This window comes from Haliaeetus albicilla, chromosome 10 (genome assembly GCF_947461875.1).
Source record: "Haliaeetus albicilla chromosome 10, bHalAlb1.1, whole genome shotgun sequence".
In the NCBI taxonomy this organism is placed as follows: Eukaryota; Metazoa; Chordata; class Aves; order Accipitriformes; family Accipitridae; genus Haliaeetus; species Haliaeetus albicilla.
In genome coordinates this window covers 1,968,411-1,989,358 of record NC_091492.1, presented here as the reverse complement: position 1 = coordinate 1,989,358, position 20,948 = coordinate 1,968,411, and the positions used below count along the sequence as shown (strand labels likewise).

At 59.5% G+C, this 20,948-nt stretch overlaps 4 protein-coding genes across 10 annotated transcripts in view; 2 read left to right on the top strand and 2 right to left on the bottom strand.

Annotated features, from left to right (window-relative positions):
- ZC3H18 (zinc finger CCCH-type containing 18) overlaps positions 1-9,833 on the top strand; it is a 51,015-nt gene extending 41,182 nt beyond the window's left edge. For 4 of the 7 annotated variants that reach the window (XM_069793297.1, XM_069793294.1, XM_069793292.1 and 1 more), the window contains 6 exons: positions 167-319; positions 2,409-2,569; positions 3,181-3,377; positions 4,556-4,652; positions 6,743-6,839; positions 8,933-9,833. In XM_069793297.1, coding sequence (XP_069649398.1) covers positions 167-319; positions 2,409-2,569; positions 3,181-3,377; positions 4,556-4,652; positions 6,743-6,839; positions 8,933-9,131 — 904 coding nt within the window. In that variant the 3' untranslated portion in view covers positions 9,132-9,833. The remainder of the gene's footprint in view (positions 1-166; positions 320-2,408; positions 2,570-3,180; positions 3,378-4,555; positions 4,653-6,742; positions 6,840-8,932) is intronic. The other 3 variants (XM_069793293.1, XM_069793291.1, XM_069793295.1) reach the window with 2 other exon arrangements.
- Positions 9,834-12,394: 2,561 nt separating this feature from the next.
- IL17C (interleukin 17C) lies at positions 12,395-13,396 on the top strand. Its single transcript, XM_069793064.1, has 2 exons — positions 12,395-12,857; positions 13,052-13,396. Exons 1-2 carry the CDS (start codon positions 12,562-12,564, stop codon positions 13,299-13,301), a joined length of 546 nt encoding a protein of 181 aa, XP_069649165.1. The 5' UTR covers positions 12,395-12,561; the 3' UTR covers positions 13,302-13,396.
- Positions 13,397-14,637: 1,241 nt separating this feature from the next.
- On the bottom strand, positions 14,638-17,001 carry CYBA (cytochrome b-245 alpha chain). The gene is made up of 6 exons (XM_069793289.1): positions 16,822-17,001; positions 16,196-16,265; positions 15,897-15,971; positions 15,557-15,640; positions 15,399-15,480; positions 14,638-15,304 (listed from the first exon to the last, which is right to left on the bottom strand). The coding sequence occupies exons 1-6, from the start codon at positions 16,877-16,879 to the stop codon at positions 15,122-15,124; spliced, it is 552 nt and encodes a 183-aa protein (XP_069649390.1). The 5' UTR covers positions 16,880-17,001; the 3' UTR covers positions 14,638-15,121.
- A 424-nt stretch (positions 17,002-17,425) lies between these two features.
- MVD (mevalonate diphosphate decarboxylase) lies at positions 17,426-20,450 on the bottom strand. Its single transcript, XM_069793288.1, has 10 exons — positions 20,300-20,450; positions 19,808-19,878; positions 19,578-19,692; positions 19,339-19,485; positions 19,059-19,258; positions 18,786-18,860; positions 18,356-18,574; positions 18,150-18,265; positions 17,958-18,066; positions 17,426-17,681 (listed from the first exon to the last, which is right to left on the bottom strand). Exons 1-10 carry the CDS (start codon positions 20,367-20,369, stop codon positions 17,601-17,603), a joined length of 1,203 nt encoding a protein of 400 aa, XP_069649389.1. The 5' UTR covers positions 20,370-20,450; the 3' UTR covers positions 17,426-17,600.
- Between the last annotated feature and the right edge of the window lie 498 nt (positions 20,451-20,948).

Sequence of the window (20,948 nt, the reverse complement as noted above, 5' to 3'; positions counted from 1 at the left end):
AGAAGCTTCCTCAGGACTGGGAACACAAGGTTGAGAAGAACATCTGAAACAATTACGTTTGCAAAGCACCAGTCTCGTATACAATACAGGACAACAGCATCATGCTCAAACTGTCCCTAGAAAAGCGGAGTGCAGCAAAGTGAGGATGTCGTTTGCTGTCTTGCAGGCGGACTATCAGCGGCAGCATCAGTGGCAGTGCCAGCAGCTACAGTGGTTCCAGTTCCCGATCTAGGTCCTTGTCTCGGTCTCTCTCCAGATCTCATTCCAGATCATCATCTGCCTCAGTCTCCCACTCCCCGTCTGGGTCCAGGAAATCCAGGTACAGCCTCGACCCTTCATAACCTTTGTTGAAGTAGGAGGAGATTATAACCTTTCTTAACTGTTGTGGTTTCTTGCAGCTAAAACTCTCTAGCTTCAAGTGTCAGAAGCTGTAGGTAACTAGGACGTGAAACAAGATTGATTCTTTGTGTGGTGTTAAGAATCCCGAGTCCTGAATCCTGACAGTAGTACGGTGTTGGTGGTGCCCTTGTGGCTTATTCAAGGAAGTAATCTGTCATGTGTACTGAACTGCCCATTTTTACCTAAATTATGACCAAAACATCTCCTTATGGCCAGGCTGATCACACATCCAAATTTATTTACAAGTTAACAGTTTCAGGCTACAGAGCTTTGCTCTTCTAAACCTCTACTACCTCTGGTTACCGAATGTCCTGAGGGAAGATGCTTGGCCTGTCAGAAGAGGTAGGTCAGAAAATACCTACAAGGCCCAGCTAATGATATTTTTACTTTGCTGGCAAAGTTGCATGGCCAGTTCCCTTTGTGTTTAGCTCCAAGTTAATAGTTATATGGCTGTTAGTCTGTGGGATTTGTAAACAGCTGACTCCCTCCAGTAGAGTCATGAAATAAACCTCTTTCCAAGTCCTTCGTTTGGGTTTTTTGCATCTGTTCACACATAGGAATCCCTGAAACCTCACAGGCAGCCTTGAAACACGACGCTTCCATGTGATGCAGGTTTAAAAGCAGACAAATAGTGTAAAACTAGTGGATTAAGTAGGACTTAGCTCTGACCAGCAGTAATTCCCATATCTGAACTCTGTGAAACTCTGTTCAACATCCGTGTTATTTTACGGAAATACAAACTTGTTTACTACATGCTTGTCGCCTTCATCAGATCAGGCAGGGGTGATGCAAGAGGCTCAGAGCACTTGGACACGCTGGCTCTGCGCTGCCCTGCTGTACAGGGCTTGAGAGGAGAAGATGGGAAAAACTTAATGCAGGTGTTGCTTTTGTGGCACTGGGGCTGTGCTTGCTGCTTTTACAGGTGTGTGGGAAAGGGGAAACATAGGAGATATGGTGTGTGCGCAAACCAGATTTGCTGTCACAACCTCGTAGCCAGGAGTTTTCCTGGAGAAGTTGTTCCTGGCTCATCCAGTTGCCATTGCAACAGTCCATGCAACCTCTCAAAAGTCATCTCTGTCAGGATGCCAGCGGGTAGAGACTTTGCTGCTTGTTCCAGGGCTAGTCTGTGCTGAAGCTGCTGCATCCCGTGCAGTCGTACGCATGCCAGCTTCGAGCAAGTGAGCTTGGACCTTGCTGGCAGGTCAGTCATTGGAGCGCAGAAGTCAGCGTGGCCTGCAGAACCTGCTGGAGAGGCTGCCTAAATATTCATGTAGTTAGCGTACACCTGGTCCCACGTGGCGGTGGCTGTGATGCCAGCCGGCTGCCAGCTAGCTGGGATTTTTGCAGCTGCTTCGCTGCACCAGGGAAGTCTGGTGCATAGCCCTGTATTTTTGTCTGATACATTTTTAAGTAGAAAGTCTTCCTTAAATGAATATGATTGTCTGACATTTTTAGTGTTGTGAATCCATTAGGAGATAGCCATCTTAAGGCACTATTAGAAGATAGCCATCTTATAGGCATCTTCCCTGTCATTATCAGTCGTGACATTATGTGCATCCTCGAAACAGGCAGCTGGGCTCTCCTGTACCCTGGCGAGCTGGGCAGGAGCTGTGGGCTGTAGGACTCCAGGGTTTTTAAAGCCTCAGTGAATCAATGTGTGCCATGCAACAAAAACATTGCCAGGGAACCCTTGACCTGAGCCTTAACACTGACCTCTACGTGATAGTGCACACCCTGCTTTCACTTTTTGTTTACCTGGGGAAACAGTGACCTTAATCTTGTTTATAAATGAACAGTACTTTCTAGACTTGCATCTAACATGTTTGGGATTTTTCATACTATGTGTGCACCCCAGGAGGCACAGCCTTTGTCTCTTCCTCGTTATTTGCCTGCCTTAGCAGCCTTCTGACATCCCGGCCATGCAGGGGAATTGAAACAAAGGTGTCTGTCTCATCGCTGCCTGGTTCTTGTTGCATTTGTGACTGTAACGGGCTGTTGGCTCTTTCCAGGTCCCTGAGCGTGAGCAGCGTTTCTTCTGTCTCTAGTGCCTCCTCTAGCAGCAGCTCTGTACGCAGCGCCGACTCCGAAGACATGTACGCAGACTTGGCCAGTCCTGTTTCCTCAGCCAGCTCCCGATCCCCAACCCCAGCGCAGCAGAAGAAAGGTAGAGGTACCTGGTTTGTTTTTTTTCTTCTCCAAGGGGTCTTGGGAAAAGAAGCGGGGAGCAGAGATCTCCATACAGCTTGCTTGGTGGTACTATGGGCTCCAGGAAAATCATTGAGCAGAGGTTGACACTTGTGCCTGGCGTGACCTAGGGGAGCCCAGAGGCTTCACCTGAGGAGGGTGAGACCATGGAGAAGGGAGGCTGTGGAGTAAATATACATTCGCATCCTTCTGTCCATGTGTCTCTGGCTGTAAAGATGCCTTTTCCTGCATGGGAGTTCTGCCTGATGCCCCCTCTCTTACCTTGTTCTCTTTCATCCTTGCGAGGTGATGCTAAATCTTCTGGACAACTCCAGTATCGTATTGCTCTTCCTCTGTTCTTTTTAGACCGTAGCAGAGTTGGCAGCAAGAGCCTTTTGTTCTTTGTCTTTTATGTTAAGTGTCCTCTCTGCGGAAATTCTGGTTTCCTGAATCTTTTAACCTTGGGGCCATGTGCTGTGCTAACTGGTGTGGGCTTTTTCAGTCCCTGGAGCAGCATCCTCTTGCCCTGCCCTCCAAAGGGAGGGCAGTTGAAAGGAATCAGTTGCAAGTCACTACATTGCACTCTGGTTTCAACAGGAAAGTCAAAAAAAGAAGATAGCGCTAAAGAGGAGAAGCGGAAACGGGATGTGCCTGCTCAGCTCCTGAAATCAGCCAAGCCCACCCAGGGGAGCAAATCGCAGCAGCTCCTCCAGACCCAGCAGCCCTCAGCCCCCCAGTCTCAGCAAGGGGGCTTCAGTGCTCACAAAGAGATCAAACTGACGCTTTTGAATAAGGTGAGAGGTCGGGCGGGTGCAGTTCCCTCCACGCTGGGGGTCCGAGGAGCAGATGGGATGGTTACTGAGGCTCAGGGCTGGTGGAAGGGGAGCCCCAGGCTCCGTGCCGTCGGGATGAGCTCAGCCGGGTAGGTCCGCAGCTGGGGATTGAAGGGCGGCAGACAGAACCAGTCTGGCAGCACACACCCTGTGGTGGCTTGAGTTTGGGACTGTGTTGGCGGCTCCCCTGGGGCACATTCCTGCTGCAGCTTCAAGGGCTCTTCCCCGCTTTCTCGAAGGCTGCAGCCAGAGCACCGAGGCGAAGGCGTGCGCGGCGCAGTCCCGCATGCGCTGGAGCTTTGCCCACTGAAAGCATGCTCCCCGCACGCTTCCGAGCAAGCTCTCCTCCCACTGCCCGCTCTGGAGCAAACCGCTGACGAGTCACTAACTGAGTCAGGAGGTAAAAGTGGCGATTGCCTCGTCTCTCTGGGGTGCCTGCCACCAGCCGCGCTTTCCGCGGGGAGCCTGGCTCTTTCCTCTTTACGACTGAGCCCGACGCCCTGCTTCGGTGCCTTCGGCTGAGATTGCAATCCAGATCATGTGGGAGAGTTCAGCCTTGCCGGGTTTTGTGCCGGAGCAGGGTGTTGGCCCCAGTCACGTGGGTAGGTTCCTGTTTTTGAAGCGTTAATGTTTTTTTTCTGACAGTCCAAATTCCCCGTTGCAGTCTGAGGCCGCAGTTTTCTCTACTTCCCTGTGCTATGACGTGAGGCGCCTTTATCGAGTCTGTGAAGCATGCTCCGTGGGGAGGAGTGTGCAATTACACATAACTACCAGCTGGCATGGTCAGATCCTGGAAGAAGGCATGGCTCCACATGCCTCCTTGACATCTGCTATCCTTGGTGCTGCTGAAGAAAAACTCCACAAAATGCTGCTATGTTTTTCCGTTTCTGACAATTATGAAAGTAGCGCAACATTAGCCCCAGTGCCAGAGGAGGTTGCTGTTTGCTTACAGTGGTAGGGGAATTACATGGTGCCAGTGATGATTGGGACTGGTATGCAGAAAGAGTTTAATAGGAGATGTGCTTGCGTGAGCCAGCCAGCACATCATGGGCACCCGTCACAGGAAATATCTCTGCCTGCTTCCCTCCCCAGAGGGAAGTGGCTGCTCAGCTTTGTTGTCTGTTTTAATTCCATTTCAGGCAGCTGACAAAGGAAGCAGGAAGAGATACGAGCCAGCAGACAAAGACAGGCCGACCTCTCCTCCAGCCAAACGGGCGAACCTGTCACCTGACAGAGGTGAGATATCAGCCATCCCAGGGACTCCTGGCCTGGCTGGGTTCCTTCTCTGTCGCTCGAGGCGGTGCTCCGGTGACAAATGTCCCGTGAAAGTCTCTGCTGCAAGAGTCCACTCGCTAGAGAGGTTAATTGCAGGCATGTGTCCTTCCAAAACCTCAGAGTGTGCGATTGCCACCAGATAACGCAGGCGTTTTAGCCGTCCGGCTGCAAATACACGGTGGAGGTGAGACGCTCTGGTTTGTGAAGTAAGCGAGGTGAGGTCAGCCCTGGGCAGGCCAAACCCAGCCTTGCCTAGCTGTTTTGTGGCACACATTGCGAGTACCTTGGCTCCACTATGTCTGTGTAACTCCACTAAAAAAAAAAAAACCAACCAACCCTCGCTTTGAAGACACAGCGTGCTCATCTCTGCTGCAGGTACATATTCATCCCACAGCAGCCTCCTGTTCTCTAGTAACGTCATTGGATGTGGCTGTGGAAGTCATAGGGTTTTCCCTTACTGTATCGTGGGGTCTTCTCTGCCTTGTATTTCAGTGCATCGCAATGGATCTTAGTCCTCCCGACAGAAAGGCTTGTGGCGGTGCTTAGAAAGGGATCATGGGCTGCCAAGGCTCCAGGATGGATGCAATAATTGGCTAGATCACCCGTCCTGCGAAATGAGATGATTTCCCCACTTGTGTGTGACACAATCTGATCTGCCCCATATGTTTAGAAAGACGCGGGCTTTCCAAGTGTTCTCCTGTGTCTGAATCCTCAGCAGCAGTACGAGCACCTCAGAAAACCGAGCTAGCACGCTACATCAAGTAGGACCTAAATGCCATGCTCCAGCCTCTTCTGTTGCTGCCGAAAAACAAAGGGGGGGAGTCATCAGTCAGAGGTGCCTGGTTTTGACGTACAAGCCAGCGTTGACACGTGATGTTGTTTTCCCTGTTGTCTCGGCTGTAGGTGTATCTTGTTGACTCTGGGTGCCAGCCAGAAAAAATTTCTGTGCTAATAGCCTGGTTGCATTCGACTCCTGCAAAGGCAGCGTGGAAGGGACTGGGTGAGGTTGAAGTTCACTGGGATCTAGTTCACAACTACTGCTGAGCTGCAGACAAATGAATGGGCCGACCTAGCAAACTGTGCTGATTTTATAGATACATAGATGTAGATGTAATTATATACTTTATTTGTTGTCTGTACGTTATAAAGCACTTTTAAGCAGTAGCAAATGGGACACAAGCCCTGAAGGCAACTCAGCCTCACCTCCCAGTGGCAAGCATACCCTTGACTGAATTGGGACTGAGCAAGAGGCACCCTCCGGCATGCAGCCTGCATTCCAGTGTCCCAGTACAAAGCTGGTCGGTGTTTGTGCCCTGAGTCTCGCTTCCCTGTACTGTAACCTTGCTGTGATCAGATCCGCAGCTATAGTTGCCCCTCTGTGCACTGGGATAGCAGCGGCTGGGAAACCCACTGCAGCAAAGCTGGATAATGCTGCTGCAGGACCCCAGCGGGCTTCCCATCACCTGCAAGTCCCCACAGCTGCTCCGTTCGGGCAGGGCACGAAAACATGGGGGTGATGCTGCCTGTGGATTGGCCCCAGCTGGCTCCAAAAGCAGCAGAGCTGCACTTGCCCAGCACTCTTTAAGCCAATACACCCTATTACCTGGGCAGCGCAGAGCCAGCTCAGATGCTGCTGTGCCCATTGCTCACAAACTGGATGATTTGCCGAGGGATAATGGAGCACTGACTCAGTCCATGAGGGCCAGCCTTGCCCCGCAGGTTTGCAAGCAAAGCACAGCCTAAAAGCGCAGTGGAGGAGCCTTGTTCCAGCAGCCGGAGGGTGAGGAGAGGGCCGGTGCGGCTCCCCGCAGGTGATGTTTTGTACAGCTGACCATGAGGCACAGCCTTGACTAGCTTTTCTGCTCCCCGTGAAGACAGGGTGCACAACAGTAGGTTCCTTTTCTAGCTGCTGCTGGACTTGGCCTTTTGTTGGCATGATCTGGTCGGTCTCAAGAGAGCATCCATATGCTGCTGAGACGGTACAGTAGGTAGGGTAGCGACCCGTACCTTCACAATGAGCGAGAACGTCTCACCTTTTTGTCTCCCGTTAGGCTCTCGTGACAGGAAGGCAACCGGGAGACTCTCTTCACCCAAGCAAGAGCGACAGAGAGGCCAGAACCCGAAACCTTCTCCTGCACAGACAGACAGGTCAGTGCCCGCTTGTTCTCCTGGGTCTCTTGTGGGCCAGGCTGGGGCTCACACTTCTCCAGCGGTTCACTCCCTCCTCTCGGGGCAGCTCTGATGCTCTCTAGCTGTAGTTTCCAGTTGCCATGGAGGCACAGCAAGAGGAAGGACGCGGAGCTCCCTGGGCAGGAGCCAGAGGTGCTCAGGGGCTCACACGCCACCAGCTAAGCTGTTCCAGCTCAGAAATGAGCAGGAGCCTGGGGGTTTTCTTGAGGTCAGTCCCAGCAAGAGGAGCCAACTGGGTTAGGTGCAAGCTCATTCATGCTAGTGCCTCTGCCTGTCGCTAGCGCTGTGTAGTGCTAATGAGAAAGAAAGTACAACCCCTTCACCCTCCTGCCGAGCTCCTCATGGCAACTGGCTCAGGTGCCCGATGCCCTTTCTTTCATACTCTGGTATACCTTCAGCAGCTCACTTTGCTGCTGTGAGATGGTAAAATGTGGCCCCTGAATGGTGACTAGCCCTGGCTTTGCACCTTTCCATCCCCTCTGGTGACAGGTGACCAGCTCACATCCGATTTCTTGGCAGTCTGCACTCTCTCCTGTGCTGGAAATACCCCATTGCGGAACTGGACGTGTGGCTCCAGGGGCCTTGGGCTATGCTCCGCTCAGAGCCCTTTGGTGAAGGGTTGTGGAGCACCTTCTGCAGCACACCTAAAGCTCCCTCAGTCCTCCTTGCCTGCAGCCAGCCAGCATCGCTTTGCATTTCTCTAGTGTCATCTCTCCAAAGATCTCTGTGAGCAAACGGACGCAGCCCTGTCCTGCACCCCTGCCTTCCTTGGCCAGCAGGACTCGTATCATCCCCTCTCCCCAGCCTGGGGCATGAGCGAGCCTCAATTTCTGCATGTCAGTCTTCCCAAACCAAAACCTAGCCCCGGCTGCCACAGCCCTGTCCTTCTTCAGGCCCTGAGGTCCTGTTTTCCAGCAGTGAAGAGGAACTTCAGCCTTCTCAGACTGGTCATGTTGACTGCATCCTTGGTTCTTGACCCTCTTCTGCCTACTGCTGTTTGGGTTGGCAGTGTTGCGTGGTGGGTTCAATGTGCCCTGTGCCCAGGCACGGGGGTGGTTAAGGACACACTGGGTTTCTCTAGGGCAGCTGAAGGGTAGTTCTGTGTCCTGTTTTGAACTCCTTGGGGTTATTTGGGTCATGCTTGCACAGCCCCGCTTCTCTTCAACGTAGTATGAAAGGGTGCAAGTGGCATTAACAGAGGAGACGGTGACTCCCACTGCTGACATCCGCCAGCAGGCTGGCAGCAGCAGTGGCAACAGGCTTTCCCAAATGGTCCAAGTCATCAGAAAGAGCCAGCCGAGGTTTAGACTGCACCTTCGGTGCATTACCGAGCTAGCAGCACTGCAGAACTCCGGCAGGCTCACGATGCCACTCTACTTCCCCGTCCTGTCATCCTTCTCCTGCCGTAAGGGGAAGTGGTGGCCTGCGGCAGCAAGAGCCACAGACTGCTTGCCTCCAGCCCCGGTCACAGCCTGATCCAGGAAAACCCGCTGCTGCTAGCGATGGGGACCGGTGGCCCGCGGTCCTCCCCATGCGGAGCCAGCCAGGCTCCCTGTATGCAGGAGAGGGAGAGTTCCCCCAGCTTTGCTTTGCTCTCGCAGAAACTGCTTCGGACTGCAGCAAAGCGGCATCGGAGCAGAACTGGAGTGCGACACTGAGTGTCTGTGAGCTGCATCGCAGGGCAGGGGTTGTCAGGATCTGAAACTGTGGGAGTTCTCCAGGGCTGCCCTGTGACTCTCCCCCCTCTTTGCTCCCTTGCACATGTCCATCCCCCAGCAAGCTGCTCACAAGAGCCGGGACAGCCCTTGGGGGTTGCAACCATGGTGGCCGTGGTGCCGGGTTTAAATTTCAGGATCCCCCCCCAGAGCAGCTGATCTTCTACTGTTTCAGCTAGTTTTCCAGCCCCAGGCCTTGCGTCTTGAACCCATTTTCTTCCACCAGCGCTTAGAGCGATGCTTTCTGCCGAATCAGACACTGACGGGGTTTGTTTCCAGCGCGGCGTGCTGCTGCCGAGCAGCCTCTCACCACCCTCTGCTTTCTCTCCCTGCCAGGAAACGCCAGCTCTCGCCTCAGTCCAAGAGCTCCAGCAAAGTCACGAGCGTACCGGGCAAAGCATCCGAGCCAGGCCCCACGGGTGCCAAGGCGGGCAAGTCCAGCACCCTGTCACGACGGGAGGAGCTCCTGAAGCAGCTTAAGGCGGTGGAAGATGCCATCGCTCGCAAGCGGGCCAAAATCCCGGGGAAAGTATAGTGGGCCGTGCGCGGAGCGCCGCTCTGACCTTTAGTGACTGTTCATGTTTTTATAAATAGTGTAAAAGCAGCCACTTTGGGATTTTGCAGTTCTGTCTTATTTTGGCTGCGATTCTTTTTAAAAAAAAAACCACACAAAAAAAAAAAATAACTGAAGTTTTGTCAGCTGAGATGCCCATGACGACTCGCTCCGGCTCCCGAAGGGCGAGCGGGGCCAGCCCCTGGCTCTGCTGGCGCCGGTTCCATGTAAATTATGCACAGAGGACTCCAGCCCTGTCGGATGCTCTCACTATTCCTCTCTTTCTCTCTGCCCTCTCCTCTTTGCTAGCCTTGAGTTGTATTCTCCTAGTTAGCCCTGCTGTGTGTTGAGTGTCTTCAGCAATGCAGTTCTATATACTGTGTAACGAGAGAGCCGAAAACTGCTGTGAACTGCTGGCAAAATGACCTTCTCCCCCTGCCCTCCTACCCCAGGAACAAAAATATATATATATTCTTGACTAAAGTCTGATTGGGAAAATGACCTGTCTTTTATTTTAAGCATCGGATTGTTTTAGTTGATTTAAAAGGAGCCCTGAAGGTGGTGTGGGGAAGTCTGTTTAACAAGGAGGGTCCTTTTTCCTTTTTTTTTTTTTCCTTTTTTTCTTTTTTTTTTTTTTTTTTTTTTTGAGGGATCTCCCTGAAATAAAGTATTTTGATAACCAGTTCTTCCTTTCTCTACTCTTCTCTCCATCCCTTGTCCTCCCTCTCCCTTGCCTTGGGGGGGCCTGTCTTCCTCCCCCCCCCCCCCCATCTTTGGGGTGTGTAGTTTATTTTTCCTGTTCTCCTGATGATCCTGTGGCTGTACTGACTGCTGCCAGCACAAGCAGCCTCATGGAGCTGGAAGAGCTGCTGCATCTCTTGGGGGGAGCACCGTGTCCCCTCGCTGTGGGTGCCTGGTGCCCCTGAGCCCCCCTGCCAACACCCAGGGCTGTGGGACTGCTCCTTGCACCCAGTTACTAAACCAGTATCCCACTGATGGTAGCAGAGGGCTCTGCAGCCTGTGCCGTAGCTGGCTTCACCCGGCATAATCTGGGGGGGCCTCTGGGCTCATCCAGGCCTTTGGGAGATCATGTATGGGGTCCCTGCACCCCAACCTGCATGCGGGAGGCTCTGCTTGGGGTATGTGGCACCCCATAAAGTCATTGCTAAAACGGGGTGCAAATCCCATCTCTCTGGTAAAAGACCAAAGCTGTGGCTGTGCCTGGTCCTGCAGCTGTGCAAAGCTGTTTTCCCACATGCTTCCCCCCACCACCACCAGTACTGTGTTTCCCGCTATACTGGGACCACTGGACTGCTATGGGGACAGTTGGCACCCTGACCCCGAATCCTTTCCCTGCACACCAAAGGCGTTGAGCCCACGGTGCAGCACGGCACATGTGGTGCTGTGGTCCAGGCGAACCCAAGCTGGGTTCTGCAGTGGGATGGGGTGCGAGGGGGGGCTCCTTGAAGGCCCCTCATCTCTGAACCAGCTCCTCTGGTCCCACCGCATCCTCCCCTTTCAGCTCAGCACCATCATCTTGGCTTTGTGCCTCCACCGTCACCGGGACATCCCTCGCTGCTGGACCGGAGAGCAGCAGAAGAGGATGGACGCAGCCTTTTCCAGAGTTGCCCAATTTGGGATTTCTGTTCTGGCAGACCCAGGAATGTGATGGTGATATCACCACCAGGCTTACGCAATGGGGCCAGGGCTGGGGCTATGGGATCCTGTCCCCACGGGTCGCGGGAGGGCTGGGGTGCCGGCGGACGGGTACCCAGGGCATCCCGTGCCCGGCGGGCACGGGATGCCCTGGGTACCCGTCCGCCGGCACCCCAGCCCTCCCGCAACCCCAAACCACCCATCCCCACGATGCTCTATCCCCATCACCGCAACAGCCAAACTGGTGGACACCCTTTTCCCTACCGGTCTGTGCACGTCCCTCCCCAATTTTGGGGGTGTCGGGAGCCAATTTCCGGGCTGAAACGACGCTTGAGTCGAGAAGGAAGTACGACGGCCCGCGGGGAGGAGGAAGGCAGCCAGAGCTGGAGTTTCCAGGTGTGTGTACATCACCTGCCCGAGCCCTATATAAAGGCGGTGGCGGCGGTTGCTCTGCCACTCGGCCGCCCGCATCCCCGGGGTAGCAGTTCGGAAGGACCCCCCCCAACATCACCCACCACCCCTCGTCGTGCTCCCATACCCCCCTAATGGTAATACTTCGCCTTGAGGGGGGGGGAGTGGGTGCTGCGGGGGTACGGGCGTGCGAGTGGGGTGGGAATGCTGGCGGCTGGGATGGGGGTGAGAGCGTATGTGGATGGTGGGGGGGGGGTGTGCGTGTGCACACGTGCGTGTGTGTGCACAAGGGGGTTCTCCAGCTAGAGGGGGTGGGAACGTGAAGGCTGGTGGGTGCTGCTGCTGGGTGTGTGTAGATGCACACGTGCTGGCGATGCGTGTGTCAGGCTGGCCGTGGATGTGTGCGTGCTGGTGGTTTTGCACATGTAGCTACATGCGTGCTGGTATGTGGGGGGGAGTATAGTCTTCTATATGTATAAGGGCTGGGCAGTAGTGTATGTGCATGTGTGCATGGCTCTCTGCACATATGCTGGTGATATATGTGTGAGTTTCTGGCTGGGGTGTGCGTGTGGAAGGGTGGATCAGGTGTAGGCATGGGTGCTGGTAATATATGTGTGTGTGTGTGTGCACAAATGTCCATGTGCGTGTATGCATATGTGCTGTTACCTCTGTGTGGGTGTCTAGATGCGCACAGGCTGATACTGCTCTGTGTATGTGCATGGAAGGGCAGTATGGGACATATGTGTGTATATATGTGCTTGTACATACACTGGTACTGATGTGTGTGTGTGTGTTACACACATGTAGTGGTATCTTGACATGTGCTGGCGCTCCGGGTGCCTGCGCTGATACTGCGTGTATGTTTGTGCAGAGCTACATGTGTGCTGGCTGTCCGTGTGTATATACAGGTATTCTCTGAGTGTGTGTATAGCTGTCTGTACGTGTGTGTATATGTACAGGTAGCCTCTGTATATATACATGTGCTGGTACCACGTATGCACGCACATAGGTGTGCTACTGCGTTAGGAGGTGGGGGTGTGTATATATCTGTGCTGGTACGCTGTGTGCACATGTAAACATGTGTGTGCATACATGTGCATGTGTGGGTACCAGCTCACGCTTTTGGGGAGGGGTGTGCAAGCACACACGCGCTGCTGCTCTGCATGTCAAAGCCCCCTGAGGTTGGGGGGGGACCCTTGGTGGGCTGTGGGTCCCTGCTGCGGGCTGCATCCCCAGGAGGGCAGGGGGTGGGTGCCAGGGTAGGGTGCAGGATTTGGGTCCCCCCCCTCTGACCCGGGTTCTCACACAGGGCTGGCTGGGTGCCCTGGTGCTGCTGGGCACGCTGATGCTGTGCCGTGGTCTGCGCCGCCCCGGTAGCCCCCCGCACCATCCCCACGTTCACTGCTACAGCGTGGGTGAGCTGCGGGACGGCGAAGCCCCCGCGCATCTCTTGGGTCGCAGCCTGCGCTGGGACCACTACGTGCCGGTGCAGCTGGTGCCGCAGCTGGAACGCTTGCAGGAGGCCAACGCCGGCCATCGCCGACACCGTCGCCATCGCGAGCGTGCCTGCCCCACGCTGCAGCTCCGCGCCGGCCTTCGCAGCGAACCCAACGAGCGCTCCATCTCCCCGTGGCGCTACCGGTGAGTGGCCCCCACCTGGGACACCCCCACACATACCCTATGCTGGCTGCTGCGGCGTGCCTCAGTTTCCCCGAACATCCTTCACTTGCCGCTTCCCGGGGGCATCCCTGTTGCTGCTAGCATGGGGGTGGCTTGGGGGGGCACAGGGGAAGGGGTTTGCTGACCGTGTTTCCCCCCCCACACCTCGCCCGCAGCATCGACGAAGATGAGAACCGCTACCCGCGCAAGCTGGCCTTCGCCGAGTGCCTCTGCAGCGGCTGCGTGGACGTCAAGACGGGTCGGGAGACGACATCGCTCAACTCGGTGGCCATCTACCAGACCATGATGGTCCTGCGGCGCAAGCCCTGCCCGCGTCCCACCGGCCCCGGCCTCGTCACCTTCGAGGTGGACTATATTAGGGTGCCGGTGGGCTGTACCTGCGTCCTGCCCCGCACCGGGCGCTGAGCCCCCCCCCCACCCCGGCTCCCATGGAGCCCCATAGCGTGACCGTGTCACTGCATCCACCTCCACCCGTGCTTGTTTTAGAGCACCCACCCGGCCCCCCCCCCCAACACAGAGCCGGGTGTCTCCCCCCTCCCAAACCATCACCTCGTTATTTATGTTATTTATAAGCCTTGCTGCTGGGGGACTTCTTTTTTTTAACCTGTATTTATTGCTGACCCCCCCACACCAAGGCTGCGACTCCGGGTCCAGCATGACCCCACGAGTGCTTCCCAGGGGCTGGCTGGTTATTTATTCCCCCCCGCAAAGCTATTTATTGTCTCCTCTATATGTGCTATTTAATACCGGCAGCGTGCAGCCTGCAAATAAAGGCCGACTCCCCGGGCATGGTCCTTGCTCTGTTCCCAGCCAGCGTCGTGGGGAGATCAGCATGGGAGGGGGGGGCAAATGGGTGCAGATGGGGATGGGGGTACATCCCTGGGTACCCCGTGGGGCAATGCTCGACTGTGGGGCATCTCGCAGCCCCAGCATGGTGGGCAAAGCACCGGTGCACCCAGTGCGGCAGGGCAGGATGAACTGGGAGGCGATAGGGAAGGTGATGGGGCAGGGGGGTGCCCTACCCCACCACCCCCCCAGCCCCAGGATGGAGGGGATCAGCCCCGGCACTCGCAGCATCCCACCACCCACACCTTTCCCACGGTTCTGCCCCCAGGCACCCACGTCCCACGGGCCCAGCGCCATCTGCTGGGGCCACCCCACGTGCCCTGCCAGCACCCACGGGTGCCCTGGGGTGTCTGCACCCCCCCCACCAGACCAGGGGTTACTTGGGGGGGCAGGTAGAGGGGAGCCCGGAGCCTCTGCTGATGCCCAACAAGATCAATACCACCAAGCGGCACATGGTCCCACATCACACCTGGGCACCCACGAGTGGGAGTGGGGAGGGAAATGCCCCCCCACACACACGCTATTTTCCCTGCCAGGGGGTCACCTCAGGCTTTGGGGGCTCCTCTGGGACACGCTGTGCAGCTGTGGTGCAGGTCCACGTGCCACCGCGTCTGTCCCCCCATCTTCACCCCACCTTTTAGCTCCACAGAAGATTTGAGCACGGCACAGCAGCATGGCCCCCCCTCCGCACCACAGGTCCCCTGAGGACATCTCCCCGTTCCCCCCTCCCCACAGCAGGAGGGACAAAGCCCTGCAGTGGCTGCATTCTGCACACCCCCACCCCGGCTTCAGCTGCATTTGCCCATAATTGGGCTGTTTGTCCTTAAAACCCCCCCCAAATCCAGCCCCAGCAGCTGCAGCAACCCCCCCCAGGGGAGCAGGAGGCAGGGGGAGCTGGCGCTTTTCCCACCTTTTATTGCAACAGCAACCGCAGAAGTGACAAAAAACAGCAAGAGAGGGTGCAGGGAGCAGAGCTGCCTGATCCCCCCCCCATCCCCGTGGGGCTGCAGGGCCTGGGGACCCCTCGGGAAGCTGGGAATGCCCCAGAGAACTGAAGTTCCCCAGGGATTTGGGGATCCCCCAGGGAACTGGGGGCTGCTTGGAAAGCTGGGGCCCCTTCAGGGAGCTGAGCATCCTTAGGGATTTGGGGATCCCCAGGAGCTGGGGACCCCCCCAGAGAGCTGAGCATCCTTGGGGATCCAACAGGAGCTAGGGAGCCCCTGGGAGCTGGGGACCACTCCAGGAGCTGAGCATCCCTGGGGATTTGGGGATCCCCAGGAGCCAGCCACCCCAGTTTCCCACCGAGGAGCCGGGGTGCAGTTGGGAAGCGGGAACACGAGCAGCGCAGCAGCGGCAGGAGAGCTCCCCCCCACCCCGAGTTACTCAGCCTCGACGGGGATGGGGTTCACCTGCCCCCCCACCTCCGCTGGCTGCTTCTTGCGGGTGTCGGCGGGGGGCCGGGGTGGGGGGTTGCTGGGCGGCTGCTTGATGGTGTCCCCCACATGTGGCCGCTCCCGGGGCTTCTGCTCGATGGGTCTCCACTCTTCCCCACGCACCGCCGCCTGTGAAGCCATGGGGGCCGTCAGGGGGGGACCCTTTCCTCTGGCAGGGCCCCCAGCCCCCCCAAAATCCCCCCTGAAGCTACTCTGCACTCACCAGCAGGTAGATGCCGCTCGCGATGCCCAAGCAGACAGTGCCCAGGATGGTGGAGAGGAGGAAACCAGCGGGGACAGCCAGGCTGTGTGAGAGACTGGGGGTTTAGGGGGGGCTGGGGAGGGCTGCACCCCAACCCCAACCCCGCACACCCCACTTACGCAGCGTGCAGGATAGCTCGGATGTAGTAATTCCTCGTGAGGGGCCCAAACACCTTCACCACTGCTGTCAAGTACTTCTGGCCACTGCAGAGCAACACCGGGGGGGGGGGTCAGAGCGGCCGGCCCCCCACCTCGTAGGAGACACCCAGCCCCGAGGGACCCCCATATCCGCGTTGTCCCTGCATGGGACACCCCAGGGAACCCACCCGTGGGATCCAGCCCTGCTCCCATCCCACCGCTCCCGACCCCGGTGCTTTGTCTGTTTCGGGGGGGGGGGGGGTACCAGGACCCCCAGTCACAGGGGTGAGGGGCAAGGGGGGGACACACCACTTTTACTTACCATCTCTCCATGGTAGAACCCTTTTTCCTCTTGCTCCTGGGGTACTCGAGCAGGCAGACCAAGACGCCTGCCACGCTGCGGGGGGGGGTCAAGGAAAGGGGTGCTTGGGGCCAGGATTAATCCCTAGGCACAACCCTCGCCCCAAAAAAGGGCTGTTTGGGGCAGGGAAAGAGTGATTTGAGCCCAGACTGGGGAGGAGGAGGAGGAGGTCTCCCCCCCACCATCCATGCCTCCCACCCTAACTGGGGCAGGGTTTTTTCCCCCAAAACCAGTCCCGAGCACCCTCTCCACAAGGATACATGGCGTACGCTGCGAAGTACCAGCCCTTGAACTGCCCTGCCACGGCCACGATCCCGCCTGTCAGCATGACTGGGGGGGGGACAGAGAGGGGCTGGAGGGGTCCCTGCCTGAGGATACGCCATCCTCCCCCCCCCCCCAAACCCGGGATACAAACCCTCAAACCGGGATAAAGCCGGGATATGGCCCCGGGGAGATGCTGTGTGTGGGACCCCCGGGATTCAGGGATGGGAACTGGGGAGTGGGGGGGGGGAACTCCAGGCTGGGGGGGGGGGGCTGGGGGGAGGTTTGCCCCACTCTGGCTGCCCGGCGTGGCCAGGAAACCTGGGGAGAGGGGGACGAGGAAGAGGAGGAAGAAGAGGAGGAGGAAGAGGAGGCTCTAGCCCTCTTCCCGGCCGTCGCCGGCGCTTCCCGCTTGCGCTACCCCGGAAGCCCCCATTTGCCCCCAGTCGTGGCCCCCCCTGGGGACACCCACGACCCTTTGGGGGGGGCACACAGGGAGTCCCTGCGTGGGGCGGGGGAGCTCAGACCCCTCTGCAGCACTCGGGTCCCCATCACCCAACCAGGCCCTGCACCCCCCCCTCCCCCAGACCCTCAATCCTCACCCCCAGGACCCCCCCAAACTCACTGAGCCCGGCCGCCAGCGCCTGCTCGTTAGCCCACATGGCCCACTCGATCTGCCCCATGGCTCGGCCCGAGTCCGTTCGGCTCGACTCGGCCCGGCCCGGCCCGATTCGGCTCGACCCGGAAGGCGGATGCGATGCTACGACGTAACCAGGCGCTAGCCCCGCCCCGCTTCGCCCTCGGCCACGCCCCCTCCACCTCCTAAACCACGCCCCGATTCCACAGGCCACGCCCCCGCGGGGACCCGCTCCAGCCGCGAAGGGACACAGCACCGGGGCTATACGGGGGCCGTGCGGGGGACAGGACCACCCCCACGAGGGACACGAGGGGACAGGGGACATGTCGGGATGACGAGGGGACTGTGGGGGGACAGGATCAGCCACGTAAGGGACATGATGGGGGGGGACAGGGGCCATGTGGGGTGACAAGGGGGTCGCAGGGGGACAGGATCAGCCCCACAAGGGACACGGGGGGGAGAGGATCAGTCCCAGAAGGGCCAGGCACAGCCGTGAGTAGGAACCCCCCCATCTCCCACCGCCCACCCCGCAGCCGGCGATGTGCGTCCCCCTCCAAAGAGCCCACAGAGCCCGTACACCCCAAAACAGCGCTGCAGCCAGAAAAACTCTTATTTCCTTACAAAAGAGTAAAAACCAGCCCCAGGAGTCACGTCCCACCCCGGGGCTGGGGACGGCTTTGCACTGGGTCGGACTCAGCACCCTGAGCCCCCCCGTCCCAGTGCATCACGGCCGTCACCAGCGGTGTCACCGGCGCTGTCACCGGGGCTCAGGCACGGCGGCGGGGCAGCCCGTCTGCTCCCAGGAGGTGCTGGCTGGGGTCATCCACAAGCTGGGGGCCGGGGCCAGGCTGTGGGGCAAAAGATGGGTTAGGGGCAGCGGGGGCCAGATCCTGGCACCGGGGAGCCCCGCTGCCTGCAGGGACCCCCCCCCACTTCGGGGCTGTGGGGTAGTTCCGGGCCCCACGGACCCCAAAAAGCCACCCCCTTAGTCACGCCAGTGGGAACGTGTCTAGGGACGGGGTCCTGCGCACCCCTGGGGACAGGGATGGGGTCCCACCCCCCCCCGCAGAGGCCAGGCAGACGGGTCCCCCTGCCCCACACTTACCCCCCCCCCAGCCCTGTACCTTGGTGTGTAGGATGTACCGGACAGCCCCCGGCACCGGCTCCGTCACCACGGCCACGAGCAGCTCCTCCGGCAGCGAGGCCGAGCCGACCGGCAGTCCCCGCACGAACCTGCGGCACGGCAGAGTGCTCAGTCCTGAGCCCCCCCGCCATCCTGCTCCGTCCCCCCCAGTAAGAGATGGGATTGGCCTTACTGGTCCCCGTTGGCGGCTGGGGGGAAGCTGCGTCTCACCACCTCCACGAACTCGGCCACGGTGTCGGCCAGCGTGAAGATGACGGCGTTGGGGCCGGCATCAAAGGTGTAGGCTACCTGCGGCGGGATGAGGAGGGGGACACGGTGACGGACCGCGGCACCACAGCAAACCAGAAGCCCCGCGGGGCCGGCACGGCCAGCCGGTACCTTGGTGCGTCCGTGGTGGGCGTTGAAGCGGTGTGCCAGGGCGATGATGTGCCGCGAAAGGTCGTTGAGGTAGAAGATGGGGGGGAAGGTGTCGAGGCAGGTGGCGTGGAACTGGTTGCTGTCCCGCATGGCGAGCTGCCCGAAGCCCTCGAAGTCCCGCTCACGGATGTGCCGCATCATCAGGGCCAGGCGTTCCGGCACCACTGCCTCTGCCCGGTGCTGCCGTGGCAGGTGGGTCACGGTCACCCCAATTCGGCGACACCCACCTTTGGGCTTCGCTCAGGTGGTACCACAGGAGCAACCTCCCCCCCCACCATGCCCTCCAGCGCAGAGAAATGCCCCCCTCCGAGGGAAACGGGACCCCAAACCCTGCCTGCAGGCAGGAGGCAGGCAGCTTCCCTGGGGCAGGATCAGGCCCGTTGCCCCATACCTTCAGCAAGGGGCTGGTGTCCACGCTGGTCTGCATCCCCGCCGTGCTGCCCACCTGCTTCTTCTCCCCACTGACCTGGGGGGGGACGACACACACAGCGGGACGTGAACCCCCCTGAGCCCCCAGACCCACCAAGGGGGATCCCCTGAGCCCCGGGGTCTGCAACCACACGGGGTTGGGGTGCTCCCATCACTCTCCCCCCCTCAAATCCCACCCAGCCAGGGGGGTGGTGGGTACAGCCGTGCCCCCTCCCACGCTCCGCCAGTCCCTCACCACCAGGACGAGGACCCTGAGCTCCGGCCAGTGCGTCTCGGGGGCCACTTGGTGGGCGAGGCTGTCCCTGCCGTCCGGCCGCTCGCCCCGCTGCCACTGCACGAAGCCCCCCAACATGCTGCGGCAGGCGCTGCCCGAGCCGCGCCGCGCCACCTCCGACAGCTCGCCCTCCACGCCGTACAGCCGCGCCAGTGCCGACACTGCGGGGAGGGGATGGGGTCAGCGGGGAGGAAACATCCCTGCCACCCCGCTCCCGGTCCCCAAGTCCCCGCTCACCCACCCAGGCAGGCGTAGCCGGCGGCGGAGGATGCCAAGCCGGCGGCGGTGGGGAAGTTGTTCTCGGTGGCGACGTGGATTTTGTAGGAGAGGCTGAGCGGGGCTGCATCCTCGTCGCTGCCGCCCCGGCGCTTACGGGCCAGGCGCCGCACTGCAAGGGGACGAGAGCCAGGCGAGGGGGGGGTCGGTATGGGGGACACCCTGCCCGGCTCCCTGGGATGACCGGGGTGGGGGGACACTCACCCTCCCGCAGGCAGGCCTGCAGCCGGGGGTGCCCCACGTCGGCCTCCTCCCCGTTCAGCCACAGCCGGTCCTCTGCAAAGTCCCGGCTGGCGGCGGCCGTGGTGGTGGTCTTCAGCTGCCGGGGAGAGGGAGGGGGTGAGCGCAGCGGGTGGGTGGGGGGCTCAGCAGCCCCCCGCGCACAGGGTGGGGGGGATAAAGGGGCTCGACCCTGACCCGGACCCCACACCAACCTGGTCCTGGTGCAGCGTCACGCTCAGGGAGGAGTTGATGGGCAGGATCAGGTCATTGTCCCGCTTGCCCCCTGCAAGAGATGGCACGGCATGGCGCGGCGTGGCACGGCGCGGCTCAGCATCAGCGTGTCATGGGTTGGCTCGGCACGGCACGGCTCGGCACGGCACAGATCGGCACGGCACAGCTTGTCATGGGTTGGCTTGGCACACTGCACCGTGGCATGGCATGGCACGGCATGGCATGGCGTGGCACGGCATGACACGGCGTGGCATGGCACGGCACGGCATGGCATGGCATGGCACGGCCCGTCACGGCATTTTTGCTCACTCCCACCCCCGGGTAGGTGCCAAACCCGTCCCCGTCCCCGCCACCGGCCCGCCCCGCACCCGGGGGGGGGGCTATCGGCTGTCTCCGTCCCGCCTGGTTCCCCCCCTCCCAGGACCGAGGAGGGGTCCCGGCCGCAGGGACAGGCTCCAGCCGCCCGTACTCACAGTACTTGATGACGGCGATGTTGACAGGGGCCGTGCAGGTGACCATGGCGAGACCCCGCTCCTCCGCCATCTCGTCGCCGTCGCCGCCGCCGCCGCTCCCGGCAAAGGTGCGGGCGGCCTCAAGCCCCGCCCCCCGCACCACCCAGGTGACCGTCGCCCGTGGCGGATTCCCGCCCTGCTATTGGTCGGCGCCGTAGCGCCCGGCTCCCGACGCCCAATGGCAGCGATCGGACCACGGAGCGGCCCCACACCTCCCCGCCCCCTTGCTGGCACGGGCATGCGGGGGGCGCCATCTTGGAGTCGGGAAGGATCTTGCGCATGCGCCGTTGGGGACGGGCGGGGGCGGGGCCGAGCCGGTGCTCCCAGTGCCCCACCAGTGCTCCCCAACCAACACCCCTCTGCCCCCAACACCCCAGTGCTCCGGTGTTACCCCAGTGCTCCCCGTGCCCTCAGTACCCCCAGTGCAACACTTCTCCCAGTTACCCCAGCGCTGCCCCAGTGGTCCCAAACCCCCTGTATCCCCCCCACCCCAGTGCTCCCAATATCCCCGGGACTCCCCCAGTGCTCCCAGAGCCTTCAGCCCCCCCATTACCCCAGTGCCTCCAGTGCTCCCAGTGCTTTTGCCAGCAGCCAGTGCTCCCAGCATGCC